This window comes from Sphaeramia orbicularis, chromosome 21 (assembly GCF_902148855.1).
Source record: "Sphaeramia orbicularis chromosome 21, fSphaOr1.1, whole genome shotgun sequence".
Lineage (NCBI taxonomy): Eukaryota > Metazoa > Chordata > Actinopteri > Kurtiformes > Apogonidae > Sphaeramia > Sphaeramia orbicularis.
In genome coordinates, this window is record NC_043977.1 from 56,702,246 (window position 1) to 56,718,235 (window position 15,990).

Here is a 15,990-nt window from a genome sequence, read left to right on the forward strand (position 1 = left end):
TTAAGAGCCCACTGCAATCTCCTGTGAAATCATCCTGTGTGCATGTATGACAGGCATTCCATTCCAACACAAACACACCTTATTCTACTGAATAAACACATGATCCATGTCTTATTTAAGAAGGAGAAGTATAAACACCACTACTGTGGCCATCAGTGTCTTCTTACAACAGGGAAAAACAGTCCTATTAGTACTGCAAAAGTAACTGGGATCCAAAAATAACTAGTGTTCAGAACTCAAAGCTCCGCCAAGCACCTGAACGCTGTGCATGTGTGGATCCACTCTTTCTGTTTAAATTCCACAGTTTCCAGGTTGTTCCATACAGCAGAAACAGTTGAAGCTTGGTCCCAGTCATGTGTCTGTCCAATTACATTCAATTCACATCAATATTAGTTGAGTTCTAATTTTAAATGTGTGGGAAATGGGATTTTCAATGTTCAATGTAAATGTCCACAGAACCAGGACCTCCCTCATATAATACATGGATTCAAAAAGTTTGGGATATTTACCAGATGGAGCAGATCACATAAAACCATATTTACTAAAAGATGGGAACCTATGTTACCTTTGCTGCTGCAATAATATTTATTGGTGATGCAATACTCGATATTGTTTATCAAGGTGTTGTCATTTTGCCTCTGATGAAGATTTATATGTACAGCCTTTTTATTTTTTTGGAAGTAAACATTGTCTGTTTGCTATAATTGTTATTGTTTTCTCTAATTTTCATCCTGTGCTGCTTGTGAAGGTTTGTGAGAATACATTTGCAACTGTGTAGGGGGAAAAGAAAACTAACTGAACAGTACTTGAATGTATACATTGTATTGTACTGAAAAAAGAGAAAATCTAATAAAAACTTCAAAAAAAGTAAAAAAAAAAAAAAAAAAAAAAAAGTTAAAAAAACAGGTAGAATGATGTAGAGGCGGTACCATGAGGTGGGAAAGCACCCTTTGGCATACTGTACTGCACCATGTACATTATAACATGGACCAAAATGTGTGATTTTGTGATACACAATGAACAGTTTGTTGTAGTTAAAGAAATAGATTCTTTTAGAAATAGTGCAGCTATAAAATAGGAATATGCTGCAGTTTTGGTCTTCACATACTAAGGTTCTCCAGTTTTGCCAAAGCGTGCTAATATTTCAAATGTTCCGCCCTCATAATGTGATGGTGTTGTGGTCTGTATTTAGCAGACAGATAGTAGAGTGGTATCAGTGTCGTGTACATTACAGTCAGTCACATTTTGGTAAAAGATACTGATACTGTGGCATTCTTCTGACGACATCTGGCTCCGAGTCCAGCGTTTACGTCGGAGTCAGCTGGTCCTCTGCTGTAGCATCAGCAAACCCGCCCGCTGGTGATACTGCTTCTCCTTTGCTTCCCGTATCTTGGCGGACAGATCCACCGTTTTCTCAAAGAAGTTCACCAGCGCCTGCTCCGTCAGCAGCGACGCCAGGATCTGAGCGTAGCTGACCGTCCAGTCGCTCTCTGGCGCCAGGCTCCCGTCAACGCCGCCATCGCCGCCATCCTGCACAGGCTCGGTTCCTTTGCCGGTGTCCTCTGACCCCGAGCTGGGCCTGCGGTGACCGGCCTCGCCGATTTGCAGCACCAGACTGGTTACCGTGGCGATGGCCTGGAAGAGTTCGTTCTCCTCTGGGTCACCATGGAACAAGCTGTAGAGTGTCTTACAGAACTGGATGAACTCCCGCTGTGGAGAAGGAAATATAAGACCGAATCAACCTAAAAGACGATTACACTGTTCAGTTACTTCTTTAACAGGGCTGTAAGAAAAGATCGGTTCTGCAATATATCGCGATATTTCATTTCACAATACAGTATCAATATTAAAAAGTACTGTATCGATATTTTCAGGTATTTCTTCAAATGCAGATATTGTGGAGGTTCAATTTAGATTTTCTGTTTTTCTTTTTTGTTTATATTTTATTTATTTATTCTTTAATACTCTTTTATTAAATAATGTTCGTTCCTTTGTTGGGACTGAACTCAAATCCTGTTCTGATGTTAGTTCTGAACTAATAGAATATGAGCATTTGAACAGGATCTGAAACTGGAATGTCTGTAAAACAGGATTTCAGTTTGAACACAGGAACAGTTTGTGATAGAACATTAGATCCAGTTCTGATCAAATAAAAATGTGTTTAGTATTTGTGCAGATTTCTGCTGTAATTCAATTCTTCCAGGAAATAATCTTTTAAAAAAGAAACAAAACCATTAAAAAAATTGCCTTTTTAACAGTATCGTAATATATCGTATCGTGGTCCTAGTATTGTGATTTGTATTGTATCGCCAGATTCTTGTCGATACACACTCCTATTCTTTAACAAAAAAGAAACGCTCAAAACAGTGAACTTTGAGTAGTTTCTGAAAGACAAGTTAAAAGGTCATGCTTACAACATATTTGTGCTTTGTGTATTACTCATAAGTAAGAGAGGCGCAAATTCAGCAAAACAAAACAAAAAAAAGTATACATATATATATATATATATATATATATATATATATATATATATATATATATGTATCACCATAAATGCACCACACTGGACCTTTTTATTACATGAATTATGTGCACAGGTAGGGATGTAACCATATGAAAATTTCATATCACGGTTATTGTGACCAAAATTATCATGGTAATCATTATTATCGCGGTATTACTGAAATTGTGCTCAAAATGCTCAAAAAGTACTAATACACACACTGAAATAATTTAACCAAGTTGTATTTTTAAAAAAAAATACAAATAAAATAAAATAAAATAAAATAATTGGCACAATGTCCCTTCTGTGTCAGAAACATTCAAATATTAACCCTTAGTGGTCTGAGCCTATTTTGTCTGTTTTTCAGTCCTTTTGATTTTGCCTTTATATACTATAGAAACAAATGTTTACTATACCCATGTTTGGGATCTGTTTTTCAGCATAACGTCATCCGTCTCATCTGTCTATTATTTTTTTCACTTTAACCTACTATAAAAACATAAAAGGCCCAAAAACACACACAAAAAAAAATATAAAATCCAATTTGAAAAATGTATATAATTTATTGCATAAATAACACACAGATGCTTAACAAACCTTTTCAAAGATTTTAAAAGTGAATATTGGTTCCAAATATTAGGTATATAAAATTAAAATTGTAATAAATTAAAACTATACTCAAATATTTGACATAAAGCAGTCAGTGAGTGAGACTGAGTGAAAAGTATGTGTTCAAGGAGCAAACACTGATCTGCCTCGGTGAAGGTCTGTGCTCTTCGAGTGCTTTTCTAGTTTATCTATGAAAAATAATTATGACAAATGTATGATAGAATAATGCAAACACACCCACAGGTTACAGCAGAGCACTTCATTAGCCTGACAAACTGGAGTTACATGTTCAAATGGACAATTCCAAACTCAACTTTCTCTTCTCTCTTACTTTCTCTCTTGCACTTCCTCTAAAAATATTTGTATATTTTCAATAAATCACTGAAAAATAATTTCCTTTGTTTCATCTCAGTTTAGACACACAAGGTCACAAGGCAGGGGAGGATACATAATTTTCCAGGATAAATTAACCGTTTCCAGGACATTTAACCTTTTTCTCATTTTCCATTTGTTTTCCATGACTGGAAAATTGGTCAGTCATTTTTCAGGTTTTCCAGGACACGTGGAAACCCTGCAAAACTTTACAAAGCCACTTGCACCCTCTCAAAACTTGATGATTTGCTGCTTTTCCATGTGTTATTTAACAATAGCTTGCTGTCAAGGAAACTAAAACTTTCTCTGGGGGATTTCACACATCAGATACTTCCATCACAAGCACCTTCTCCTTGAGACAAAAACACCTCGAGTCAATACGAAGGTCTTTTTAGCTCCCTGTGTTCAGGATGCAGTAAAGAAAAAAGATGTTTTCATCATAATAAACCAAAACCAGACCTGATTCATGAGTGGTAGAGGTTTGTCTGCGTCTTTCTCCTTCTCTTTAACCAGATCCTTCAGCATCTGCTTCAGCTGCTCCTGGTAATCTTTCACTTCTTCACCTGCATCATCTGAAACGACTACTGTGTTAGTAAGTCATAAATACATACCTGGACCCCAGAAACTGCCTGGAGTTCATGTTTTGAAAGGGATTCTAGATCAGGGCTCTCAAAGTCATTTTCTTTCAGGTTCCACATTCAGTCTGATTTGATCTGCAGTGGACTGGAGCAGTAAAATAAGAACAGAAGAACCTGTAAATAATTACAGCGCAGAATTTATGTCTTTGTTTTAGTGCAAAAAAACCCCATTGAACGATGAAAATACTTACTTTTATAAACTATTCCAAAATAAAAAGATGTGAATAACCTGAAAAAACTGAAATTTCTTAAATCAAATCAAATCAAAGTTTATTTATATAAAACTTTACAACAACATAACGAAGCCCAAAGTCCTTTACATCTAAAAGCATGATTAAATTATAAGATAAAAAAACAGGTTAATCAAATTTCTTAAGAAAAATAAGTACAATTTTAACAATATTCTGCCTCAACTTCTCATTAGTCCATGTGAATTCTGGATCAGATCTACAAAGACACTAAACACTGAGGAACAGGAAGAAAAGAGTTCAAACTGGACTGAATTTTCTTTAGACATTTCAGGTTGTTCATATTTGTTCAGGTTATTCACATTTTATTGTTACAGGATAGTTTGGAAATGTAAATATTTTCTTAATTTAATGTTATTTTTTGCACTAAAACTAAGACAAAAATTTGAAGTTGTCATTATTTATAGACATAATGTAATATTGTTTTCACATCAAACCCAGTAGAAAATATATAGTCATTCTTTTTTGTCAGTTCTTCTGCTGTTATTATTTGACTGTAGATCAGATTGGTCTGGATGTGGAACCGCAACTAAAATGAGTTCCACAGCCTGGACTGTGGAATTTATACACTTTGCAAATGGACTCTATGCACAGCCCCACTACTTCCTGTACTTCAGGTGGGTCCTTTATTTCCTGTCTTTCATTATTGGACACACTGATTAATCCAGGTGTGCCTGATTAATCACTAGTCACGACAAGAAGTAGCAGACACACCTGGGTTAATCAGTGTGTCCAATAATGAAAGACAGGAAATAAAGGACCCACCTGAAGCTCAGGAAGTAATGAGGCTGTGTATAGAGTCCATTCATCCCAGGGCCCAGACTGGAACCTTTGGAGGGACGCATGTTTGAGACCCCTGTGTTACATTAACTGACAATAATATCCGTGTCAATAGCTGAGGAGTTGTTGCGTCTTTAGACCTACCGGAGTTGCGATTGACGTACAGAGGTCTGTTGGTGGAGAGCAGTGGGCTTTTCATCAGGGAGGGGTCGTCCTCAGTCTCTGTCAGAGCTATGAACACACAGTCGATGACGGTCAATGAGATCAGACAGTGGCTGCAGCTGAAACACTCATGTTATTATAGAGACTCAATAACCTGGTGGGATGTGCAGACGGTACAACAGCCTTATTTTCTCATTCAGCTCTTCACAGTACAAAGTATCTGAGAAAAAGAAAAGAGTCGAATCAGACGTGTGTCACTTTGTCAATCACTGGAAAACAACATCTAACACAGGGAGGCTGAAAGTCACTCACTGGATTTTTATTTAAACATTTCAATGCATGTGATTCCTGCATGTTTCGTTGTTTGTGTTGGAGTCCGTTTAGTGCTGAGGACCGCTCGCTGTTTAGCCTTCTCCATTTCTAAGCTAACAGGAGCTAGTGTTGCACATGTCAAGGAGCAGAAATGAGGAGCCAAAGAACTTGGGAGTGAGCATAAGGATTTTTTCAGGAAAACTAACTGGAGACGGACAGCAGCGGAAAAAATTATTAGACCATCAAAAGTCATCAAAAACACTGGTTATGCAATCAAGTGCTAACTCCTGTGTGTACCATGTGACTAAAACAGACTGACAAGAAAACATGGAATGACTGAAACAGTGGTTCCAACCTTTTTTGGCTTCTGCCGGAATAAATATATAAAAAAGCTTTGCAGCAGCTGGAGGGTTCAAATTCAAACTTTTTGAACTATTAGGGTCCAAATTAGGGATGTAACGATTACCGGTATAACGATAAACCGCGGTAAAATTGCAGACGGTTAGTATTACTGTTTAAATTCCAATTCTCATGATAACTGTGTTTGATTACCGCACTTTTAGGGGAAAAAACCCTATGTAAAGATCTGCTTTTATGTCAAATATTTGAATATAGTTTGAATTTATTACAATTTTGATTTTCTATACCTAATATTTGGAACCAATATTCACTTTTAAAGTCTTTGACATGGTTCATTAAGCATCTGTGTGTTATTTATGCAATAAATTACATACATTTTTCAAATTGGATTTTATATATTTTTTTGTGTTTTTTGTCCTTTTCTGTTTTTATAGTAGGTTAAAGTGAAAAAATAATAGACAGATGAGATAGATGAAGTTGTGCTGAAAAAACAGATCCCAAACATGGGTATAGTAAACATTTGTTTATATAGTATATAAAGGCAAAATCAAAAGGACTGAAAAACAGACAAAATACTGTAGACTCAGACCACTAAGGGTTAATATTTGAATGTTTCTGCAACAGAAGGGACATTGTGCCAATTATTTTATTTTTATTTCTTTTAAATACAACTTGGTTAAATTATTTCAGTGTGTGCATTAGTACTTTTTGAACATTTTGAGCACAATTTCAACAATATTGCGATAATAATGATAACCGTGATAATTTTGGTTGCAAATGAAATGAAATGATATGAAATTTTCATATCGTTACATCCCCAGTCCAAATACACAAATAAATGAACCACAGACTAATAAAAGTGGGTTTAGCAAAATATGAGCCCTTTATTTCCACTCTGAAGCTGCTGGTCCTGCTCTCTGGTCTAAATATGGCAACTTCTAACTCTTAAATCTAAGACAGCGATAACCAAATAGCCCAATTCAAAACAACAAAATGTTCATCAACAGCAAACTTCAGTGTCTTTTTGGATCCTAAACATACATATTTCGACATTTACAGTTGTTTGAATCTGTTTTTGTCTTCCCTTCATCCACTCACCCAGCCAGACGGCAAACTCCTTAAAGGTGACCAGGTTGTTGCGGTCCTGGTCCAGCAGGGTGAAGGTGCGGTTGGCCAGAGTATCGGCGTGCTGCTCGGAGCTGCCGGGCCATGGCACCAGCAGCCCGTACAGGCTCTTAAACTGAGGCCGGTCCAGGCGGTAATGACGCTCGATGTACGAGTGGCCCGAGTTACCGTGTTTCCACGCCGCCGCCTCTGCCGCCGCCGCCAAGCTGTTGTCACCCCAGTACAGGCTGATGAAGTGTTCTGTCTGTACGAACGACGGGAGAAGGGACAGAAAAAGAGAAAAAAGAAGACAAAAAGAAGAAAAATAAGAAGGATCACATAAAGAATGGAGGTGAGATGTGTGACAGAAACCAGACAAGTGAGGTGGACTGTGGGAACTTAAAGGTGGGGTGGGAGATGGAGTCCTGGAGCATTTTTAACTATATTCCTTAAAATCCCCTTCACACTCTGATTACAACCAATTAATTAAATGCCTTAACACAAAAATAAAAAAAGGTAGTCATCTGTGGAACGGACAGGACTGAAAAAACACCATCCAATCATTTTAACCGGCCCATCGAAATGATTGAATGATTGATATGTCTATCAAACTCAACTGCCATTTGTCCCTCCCCCCTCTGCGCGTACCCCTCTTCAAGCATGAATCGTGCGTTCTCAGAAGCTTGGAGGACTTGTTCAGGAAATGAAGCCAGAGCTTGGCTATAACAATAATAATAATAATATTAATAATAATAATAATGGATCAGATTTCTATAGCGCTTTTCTGTGAACGCATACTCAAAGTGCGTACAGTGGATCCATTCTTCATTCGCTCTCACATCCTCCCTCTGGTGGTGGTAAACTCCATCTGTATCCACAGCTGTCCTGGGGCAGACTGACAGACGCATGGCTGACAATTCGCTCCCAGTTCCCTCCCACCACCATCAAACATTCATACGCATTTATACACCAGTGTGAGCAGCAGCACTGGAGGCAAGGAGGGTGAAGGACACAACAGCACATGGACAGAGCGGGATTCGAACCGCCAACCCTTCGGTTATTGGACGACCCACTCTACCATCTGAGCCCCTCAGGTTTTAGTATTAGTTCTATTAGGATGGAAGGTTCACAGTAAACTGTTTAGTCACTAACATAAATCAGTAGTAAATGCACCGTTAGGTCTGAACTGGGGCTGTTCTGTAAGAGCGGGGGGGTTGGAGGAGACTAATGAGGTATGGATGGAGTCATATTAATTTAAATTCATTCATATAAACTCAAACGGATAGTAACTGATGCAATTACATGATTACTAGTGATGCACCCATCCCATATCAGTATGGGGCATCGGCTCTGATACTCAGTGTGTGTACTCGTATTCGTACTCGTAAAAGTAATCCGATACAAATGCACCGATACCACTTCTGTCCGTGTGACATTCCCAGTTCAGTGCAGCAGGTACGAGGAGGAGGAATAATGTGTGTGAGTGTGAAGAGTGTGGAGATGGAACCAAATAAATGAGGGTGATAAAAGTAACACTGACTGACAGTAATGTTCCAGACACAGACAGATACAGACGCAGCGTTCTGTCTGTAATCTGAGTACATTCCATCTGTTTTCCAGCTGATGGAGGATGAGTACCCAGACAGAGAATACCAGCGGAACTGAGGAGGTAGAGGATCTGTTCAAAGAGAAAAACTACTGACACATTTAGGACGACTACCCAGAAAAACTACTGACACATTTAGGACAACTACGTAGAAAAACTACTGACACATTTAGGACAACTACCCAGGACTGGGCTGAAGGTACGGAGCGGTGCGGACCGCCGCCAGTGGAAGTGAAAACCAAACCTCTCACTCATTTGTCTTTTCTCTTCCTGCTGAAGCTAAACTTTTAAACCTTACCAGAGAAAACGCTGCAACATTAGTATCACAGTAGTGTTCCCTCTGTCGTCTACATGTTTGTTATTACTGACTTTCTTCTTCTTCTTCTTCTCATTAAACTTTCCTCTTCTTCGTGGTATTTGTCCAGTATGGTTAATTCAGAGCGGCGCCCCCTGGTGGATTAACTGACAAACGCTCATTCCAACACATTAAATGTCAGTAGCAGCACTTTGTTCCAGTCAGACTAATGACAACGACAATAAAGCACATTTACAAAAGGAACTAACAACTGGAATGGGATCATTAAGGACTAGGATCAGTACTCGGTCTGGAAAAAAGTGGTATCGATGCATCCCTAATTATCACAAATATTAAATTATTTAACTCATTGTTGTACTGTGACTGCCTCCGCTGCTACCGCCGCCACAATAATACTAACAAATTCGACGACTGGTATTATTATTATATATTTTTGTGTTATTACAACAATTATTATTTTCCCCCTCACTCCCCCCTCTCTCTTTCTCCCTTTCCTTCTCAATTCCCTCTTCCCCTTTTCCCTATCGTCCCTAACCAAGCTATATTATTTAGTTGCTCTTTACATTTATTATTTTTTCATTGTAATATGATGTCGTTGTTGTTTGTCATTATTCTGTCGTTGTTGTTGTTTTTGGTTTGTTTATTTGTTTGATTTTCCCTTTGTTTATGTGTTGTTGTTGTTTTTCTGTCCACAATGTCTTGTTAAATATCACTAATAAATACATAAATAAATAAATAAATAAATGCATGGATCTGCGAGTCGCGGTCGGAGCCAGGTGATCTGTGCTGCACTCGTGAACCCTCGGGAACAAGCATTGCACGAGCCCGTACTCTGGAGGCGTGGCTTCGGGGGATGTCTGAAAAAAGCGGTTTGGACATTTGAATTGTGCATTTTCAAAATGTAGCCGCTTGAACCGTTTTTCCAGATCTCCTGCCCCACCTTTAATAATGTTTGGTTCATTGAAGCACAATTAAAACCGACTGAAGAGGATACCTTGAAGAGGTCATAGGCATCTGACAAGTTCTCTGGAGAGAGGGAAACTTCTGGAGTCACAAGTCTCAACTGCACAGACACAGAGTTGGGTTTTTAGAGGATTTTAAAGGAAGGGCATATTTATGAGATGATGTCATGAGTGTGTGTGCTCACAGCGTTTTCTTTGGTGGTGTCTTCATGCGCCTGGAGCACCTGGATCCTGTGGCGACAGCGAAGCCTCTCGATCTGCCTCACAGTCAGGTCTCCGAATTTCTGAGATGAGAGAATAGAAACAACACGTGATGAACTTGAAGGCGACACTCGCAATGGAGAACATGATGAGAGCTGCATGACTGATCCACCAACCGACTCAATGACAGGGATGAAAACAATACACACATGATCAATATTGGAAAGATTATACCAAATGTGTAAAAGGGGTTATTAATTTTATTATAATTATTATTATTATTATTATTATTAGTAGTAGTAGTAGTAGTAGTAGTAGAAGTAGTAGTAGTAGTTATTTGCAAACATGTACAAATATTAGGAGGAACAGAACAGTCAATGACTAAAATGAAAAACATAATGAATGATTTTTAAAGGATTAACAAAAGGGAAATAATTTAGAAAAAAAAAGAAAATTCACTTTACATTTGATTTAAGCTTAGATCATTTTTGACTGCTGCAAAAATGGACAGCACTTATACAGAGGGTGCAATTTGCCAAAAAAAATGGGGGGGGGGCAGTTCTATATGTGGGGGTGCGGTCCTTAGCTAACATAACTAACGCTGGTATGAAACAAAAGTGACACTTTACATACTTTCAACGTCCAACTCCTGGGTTCTATTCCTCTATTATACAGCGAATCTTACACAAAATTTTCACAACTTTAACTTATTTCCACTGGACACACAAATGCTGGGCCCCATGAATTTGTCACGTTTAACCCCCCCTTTATGGCCCCCCAGTGCATGGGGATGTTAGTGAATTCTGCGACTGCCGACAGTTTGGTTCAGGTGAACGTTAGTGTCAGTAATGTAGGATATAGGTGGAAGAAAACTGTCACAACCTGCTGGTTGGTTGGTTGTCTGTCCCGTCCCCCCCACTGAGGATGAAATTCATTGAGTAGAAATGGGATGTAAAAACTAGGCCTTAAACGGTACACAAAATTTTCGATTCGGTACGTGTTCGGTTTTTTTTGGTTCGGTACAGGAAGAAAGAAAACCCCTCAAAATGCCTTTAATACATTTATGAATTTTTGAACATTTCCCCCCCCAATTTCTGGAGACAATAGAATATAGAAAAACAGGAGTAATATAATTCTGCTGCTATAAATCAAATAGAAAATAAAATAAATAAAATATTACTAAATGTACTTTAAACATTAGTATAGTTTTCCCAGAAAGGTAGTTTTGAACAAGCAACAAAAATCTAATCCCAGTTCTGTCAGTTCACATTCTGCAGAAAAAGAACAACAAAAAAATTTCACATGAAGTGCAACAGGTATATAACTGCACGGCGTGCAGTTATATACCTGTTGCAATTAACGTCTCTTTCCTTGTTGTCTTTCACCTGAACCTGAACTGATCCAAACTGGACTGGACTGATGGTGGAGGGTCTTCAGTCTCTTCCTTCCAGGTTCACATCATATTTGTTGTTTTTTTTAACCTTATATCAGCTGCTATTTCATATTTCAGGTCAATGTGCGCTCCTTCAATATGTCCGTGTGGAACTTGCGCAGATTTAAAATTACGCATTGAATGACGTCTTTCCTTCCTTTTTAGCTTACCGGCCGACAGGCTGTAAACTATTGTCGTCATTGTCGTCATTGTCGTCTGTCGTCGTCGTCATCATCTGTCGTTGTCACAAAACTTTCAATCGTCTTCTCCGAAACTACAATTCCGATTGACTTCAAACTTGGTGTACAGCTTCTTTATGATGGTGTCAACTAAAGTTAGTGAAATTATTTGGATCCGGATCTGATTCTGGATTTGGTGCAACTTTGAAAAAATTTCCCATTATAAGAGATAGGAAGTGGATTGATCCAATAAATCAGTATCAATGATATCAAGTTGGAATTTGATTTTTTTACAGATCTGATTGGAATATGAGCAAAACATGGCCTATTTCTGTAATAGAATAAATACACAGAACTGGGGGAGAATAAATGGCATCTGGATACATTTCCCAAAGCTTTGAATTTGGCCGCTAAGATACAGGGCCACTGGTTCTATTTTTCTTTTTCTCAACATACTGTGCCATTTGGGTACAGCTGTGGACCGAACTGAACAGGTGTGAACTGAAACAGTTCAGTTCTGTATGTGTACCGTTACAGGCCTAGTAAAAACCAGAGGGGGGGTAGATCCCCCCCATCCTCCAAACAAATCACACCCTGCTTACAGCTGAACAAAGTCTTGTGCCTTCCAGTCATTACCCAGAACTACAGGCCCACATCAGACACAAACACCATTAGTTCAGAGTGTTATTCACCTCACAGGACTCATTGAGGAGGTCGGTGATGTTCGTTGGGTTCACAGCAGGTGTATCTGTGTGACTGCTGCTCAGCTCCTCTGCAGCAGGCGATGACGGAACACATGCAGGCTCTTCTGCTCCGACCTGATCCAAGAAACTGCAAAAGCACATGGAGTTAATCTGATCTGCTTTGCTGACAGACACTCAAACATGCAGCGAGCTCTTTCTGGCTGAATGTTTCCTATGATCAGCGCTGCCAGGCTTGTTAGAAGAAAGTGCCTTCAGAGAGCTTGTGTTTCCAACTGTGATGCTGGGAGCTAAACGTTAGATTGCATGTTGCCTGTTTCATGTGGAGCCCTAAAGCTGCCGTTTTAATGTATCTTCATATCAAAAATGTACAGTGGTGTGCAAAAATATTAGAACACTTGTCAAATCTTAAGAAACTGGTGGTTGATTTTTTTTCCCAGAGTCTGAATGTCACGTTTTTGCCATTGCAAAAGGTAAGGGCAAAGGTACTGAGAATATTTCACCTACACATTTATCAGTCCAGTCCTTTTTTTTGATTTTACTCTAATGCCGCGTTTCCAATACGTGGTATCGGCTCGACTCAACCCGACCTTTTTGTGTTTCCATTATGAAAAAGGACCTGGAATCTAGTACCCGGTACTAGTTTTCTGGTCTCACCTCCGCTGAGGTTCCAGGACTGGGGACCAGGTACTAAAAGGTGACACTGTGTAAACACTGCAGACCACTGATTGGTCAGAGTCGTCTCTGTGACCCACCGTTTTACAAAAACAGATGCGGAAGTTGACAGTAAATATAGCGGTAGGTGAATCCACGTGATGACAGCCTGTAAAACTACACCATGGTTTATCGAGGAGGTTCAGACGTAAAAATTCAGCATGAGCTTGATGAGACAATACGGAACGAGCGAGTTTATCAACAACTCTGAGCAGACGACACGGAAGTAACGTGCTGCATCACTATGACGACCAGGTACTGTAAAGTCAGTGTATCCTGTCATGGAAACGGTCTCCAGGAACAGGACCTGGTACCAGAGTCGAGCCGGTTCCATGTAGTGGAAACGTGGCATAATATTTAGTGTGCCCCCCCCCCCCCTGGCAACAATCTAAGAAAACTCTGTGGAATGAGCTTCTGAGAGCATGGAATGACACTGGGCTTGAAACTGTCAGAAAATACATCGACACAATGACAGAAAGATGCACTGCTGCGATTGTTGCTGGGGCGGGGGGGACGAACACTAAATATTAGAGTAAAATGTACAAAAAAAGGACTGGACGGATACACTTGTAGGTGAAATATTCTCAGTACCTTTGCCTTTACCTTTTGCAATGGCAAAAAAAGTGAAATTCAGGCTCTGGGAAAAAAATAAACCACCAGCTTCTGAAGATTTGACAAGTGTTGTAATATTTTTGCACACCGGTGTACCTAGTGAGAATCATAAGCGCTTGTCCGTCGTCGGTGCTGGACGACAGCTGCGCAGCATTGGCCTCCAGCACCGCCAAACCCAGCTGGAAGATGGCTTTGATTCCATGGAAGAAGAAGCTGTCGACCACGCAGACGGCGCTTTGGAAGGGCAGGACGCTGAGGAAGAGAGTGAGGAACCAAGACAGGGAGACGGAGGAGAGGGCGGAGATGTCCGGAACGTTTTCAGCCAGCTCTGGTAAACGCTCCCTGATGAGCTCCTCAAACACCGACTGGTCCACCTGGGCTCCTGCATGAGAGAAGAACCACAACAAGCACATCAGAACAGATCAGCCATTACATTCTGACCACTGAAATGAAACTAATGTGGATTTTTTTTTTTTTTTTTTTTTTAGTTTGTTTTATTTCGAAGATGCAACAAGACAGCGTAATCTTACTTAGTCCTTAGAAATCAAACAGGTAGTTACAGGGATGTAACGACGTGGAAATTTCATATCACGGTTAATGTGACCAAAATTATTACGGTTATCATTATTATTGCGGTATTATTACCTCCACTAGGAGGTATTGTAATCACTTTGCTTTGTGTGTTTGTTTGCATGTTTGTTTGTTTGTTTGTTCTCATCTTCAGTGTAAAACTCTTCCACCCATCTTTCCCAGATCTTCCCCACAGATAGGCCTAGGCCCTGGGACCAACCCAGTCCATTTTGGTCCCAGTAGGCCAAAGTTCAAGGTCACAGCAAGGTCACAACATCTACAATTTTCCATCTGTCATCATTGAGACATTTTTGAAAATTCATAAAAAATTTAAAACGACTCTGATTCTCCTCCAATTGGATCCTTCTGTAGCTTAGAACAATATCTTGTATCTGGAACTAAATTGTCCACATCCACTGTGGAATGTGGACTCTGTGGACATTTACACTGAACATTGAAAATCCCATTTACCACACATTTATCATTTTAACTCACCAAATATTGATTGGAATTTAAAATAATTGGACAGACACATGACTGGGACCAAGCTGCAACTTTTTCTGCTTTATGGAACAACCTGGAAACTGTTGAATTTAAACAGAAATAGTCGATCCATACATGCACACTGTTCGTTTCAACACAGCACCTAATCATTGGGGTAAAATACATATCTACGGGAATACATATACTCAGGATTGTTTTTTTCACTTTTTATCACAATGATGTATATTGTATTATGCTATAAACATCTAATATTACATTTCATAATAGCACCAAGTTTAGAAATTAAAGGAGAACACAAAGTTTCATCCAAAAAAAAGGGGAGCCACTCAGCCTTCTTCAGGTACACTCACAGCCAAAGATTAAGATAAAAATGTACCTGGAGTCGACCTGAGAACACCTGGCAATTTTCTGTTTTGACAAAGTTTTATTTTTCAAAATGTATCACCTAAGTACCTTCTGCTTACAATCTTAGCTGGCGGAGTTAATATGAAAAATAAATAAATAAATCACATCACAGAGTTGGAATTGCAAGCACTTTCAAGCACTTAAATGAAAATTCAAGCACTTTCCAGACCTTGAAAACACAACATTGAAATTCAAGCATTTTCAAGGATTTCAAGCACCCATACGAATCCTGTATTAGACAAAAACTGAACACTTAGTCATAAATGGGGGGGGGGGTTAATATCAATTACCACATTAGCCCTGATTTTCTGATGCAACAAGATGTTCTAAACACTCCTGTGGAATTTTTTTAAAATTTTCATCCAACACCCCCACCCACCATGTAAATGTATGTTTCAAATGTTTTGTTTTGTCTCTGCTGTATTGTAAATGAGCTCAATATTTCTCCAAGTTTAACTAAAGTTTATGAAATATGTAAATAACCAAACTAGACCTTAGAGTGGAGGCGTCTGTAGCAGCAAAGTAAAAGCTGTCATTTTAACTCTTTAAGTGCCAGACAGTTAAGGGGCTAATAAGCCTTAAAAGTGCCACAGAATTTGGCCGTTTTTCAGTATTTCGCTTCGTTTTTATAATATTTGAAGAATCCTGCAGGAAACCGCTCGGTAACATCCGACCGATTGCTGATTAGATCCAAAACGCA

At 39.1% G+C, this 15,990-nt stretch overlaps 1 protein-coding gene across 2 annotated transcripts in view; it reads right to left on the minus strand.

The window, feature by feature from the left end:
* Positions 1-503: 503 nt before the first annotated feature.
* Positions 504-15,990, minus strand: part of tbc1d8 (TBC1 domain family member 8) — an 81,516-nt gene continuing 66,029 nt past the window's right edge. The window contains exons 12-20 of one of the 2 annotated variants that reach the window (XM_030125682.1): positions 13,908-14,193; positions 12,477-12,615; positions 10,158-10,256; positions 10,005-10,073; positions 7,083-7,353; positions 5,467-5,532; positions 5,295-5,381; positions 3,944-4,056; positions 504-1,710 (exon numbers count right to left, since the gene is read on the minus strand). In XM_030125682.1, coding sequence (XP_029981542.1) covers positions 1,318-1,710; positions 3,944-4,056; positions 5,295-5,381; positions 5,467-5,532; positions 7,083-7,353; positions 10,005-10,073; positions 10,158-10,256; positions 12,477-12,615; positions 13,908-14,193 — 1,523 coding nt within the window. In that variant the 3' untranslated portion in view covers positions 504-1,317. Of the gene's footprint in view, positions 1,711-3,943; positions 4,057-4,096; positions 4,208-5,294; positions 5,382-5,466; positions 5,533-7,082; positions 7,354-10,004; positions 10,074-10,157; positions 10,257-12,476; positions 12,616-13,907; positions 14,194-15,990 lie in introns of those variants that run through there. The other variant, XM_030125683.1, reaches the window with a different exon arrangement.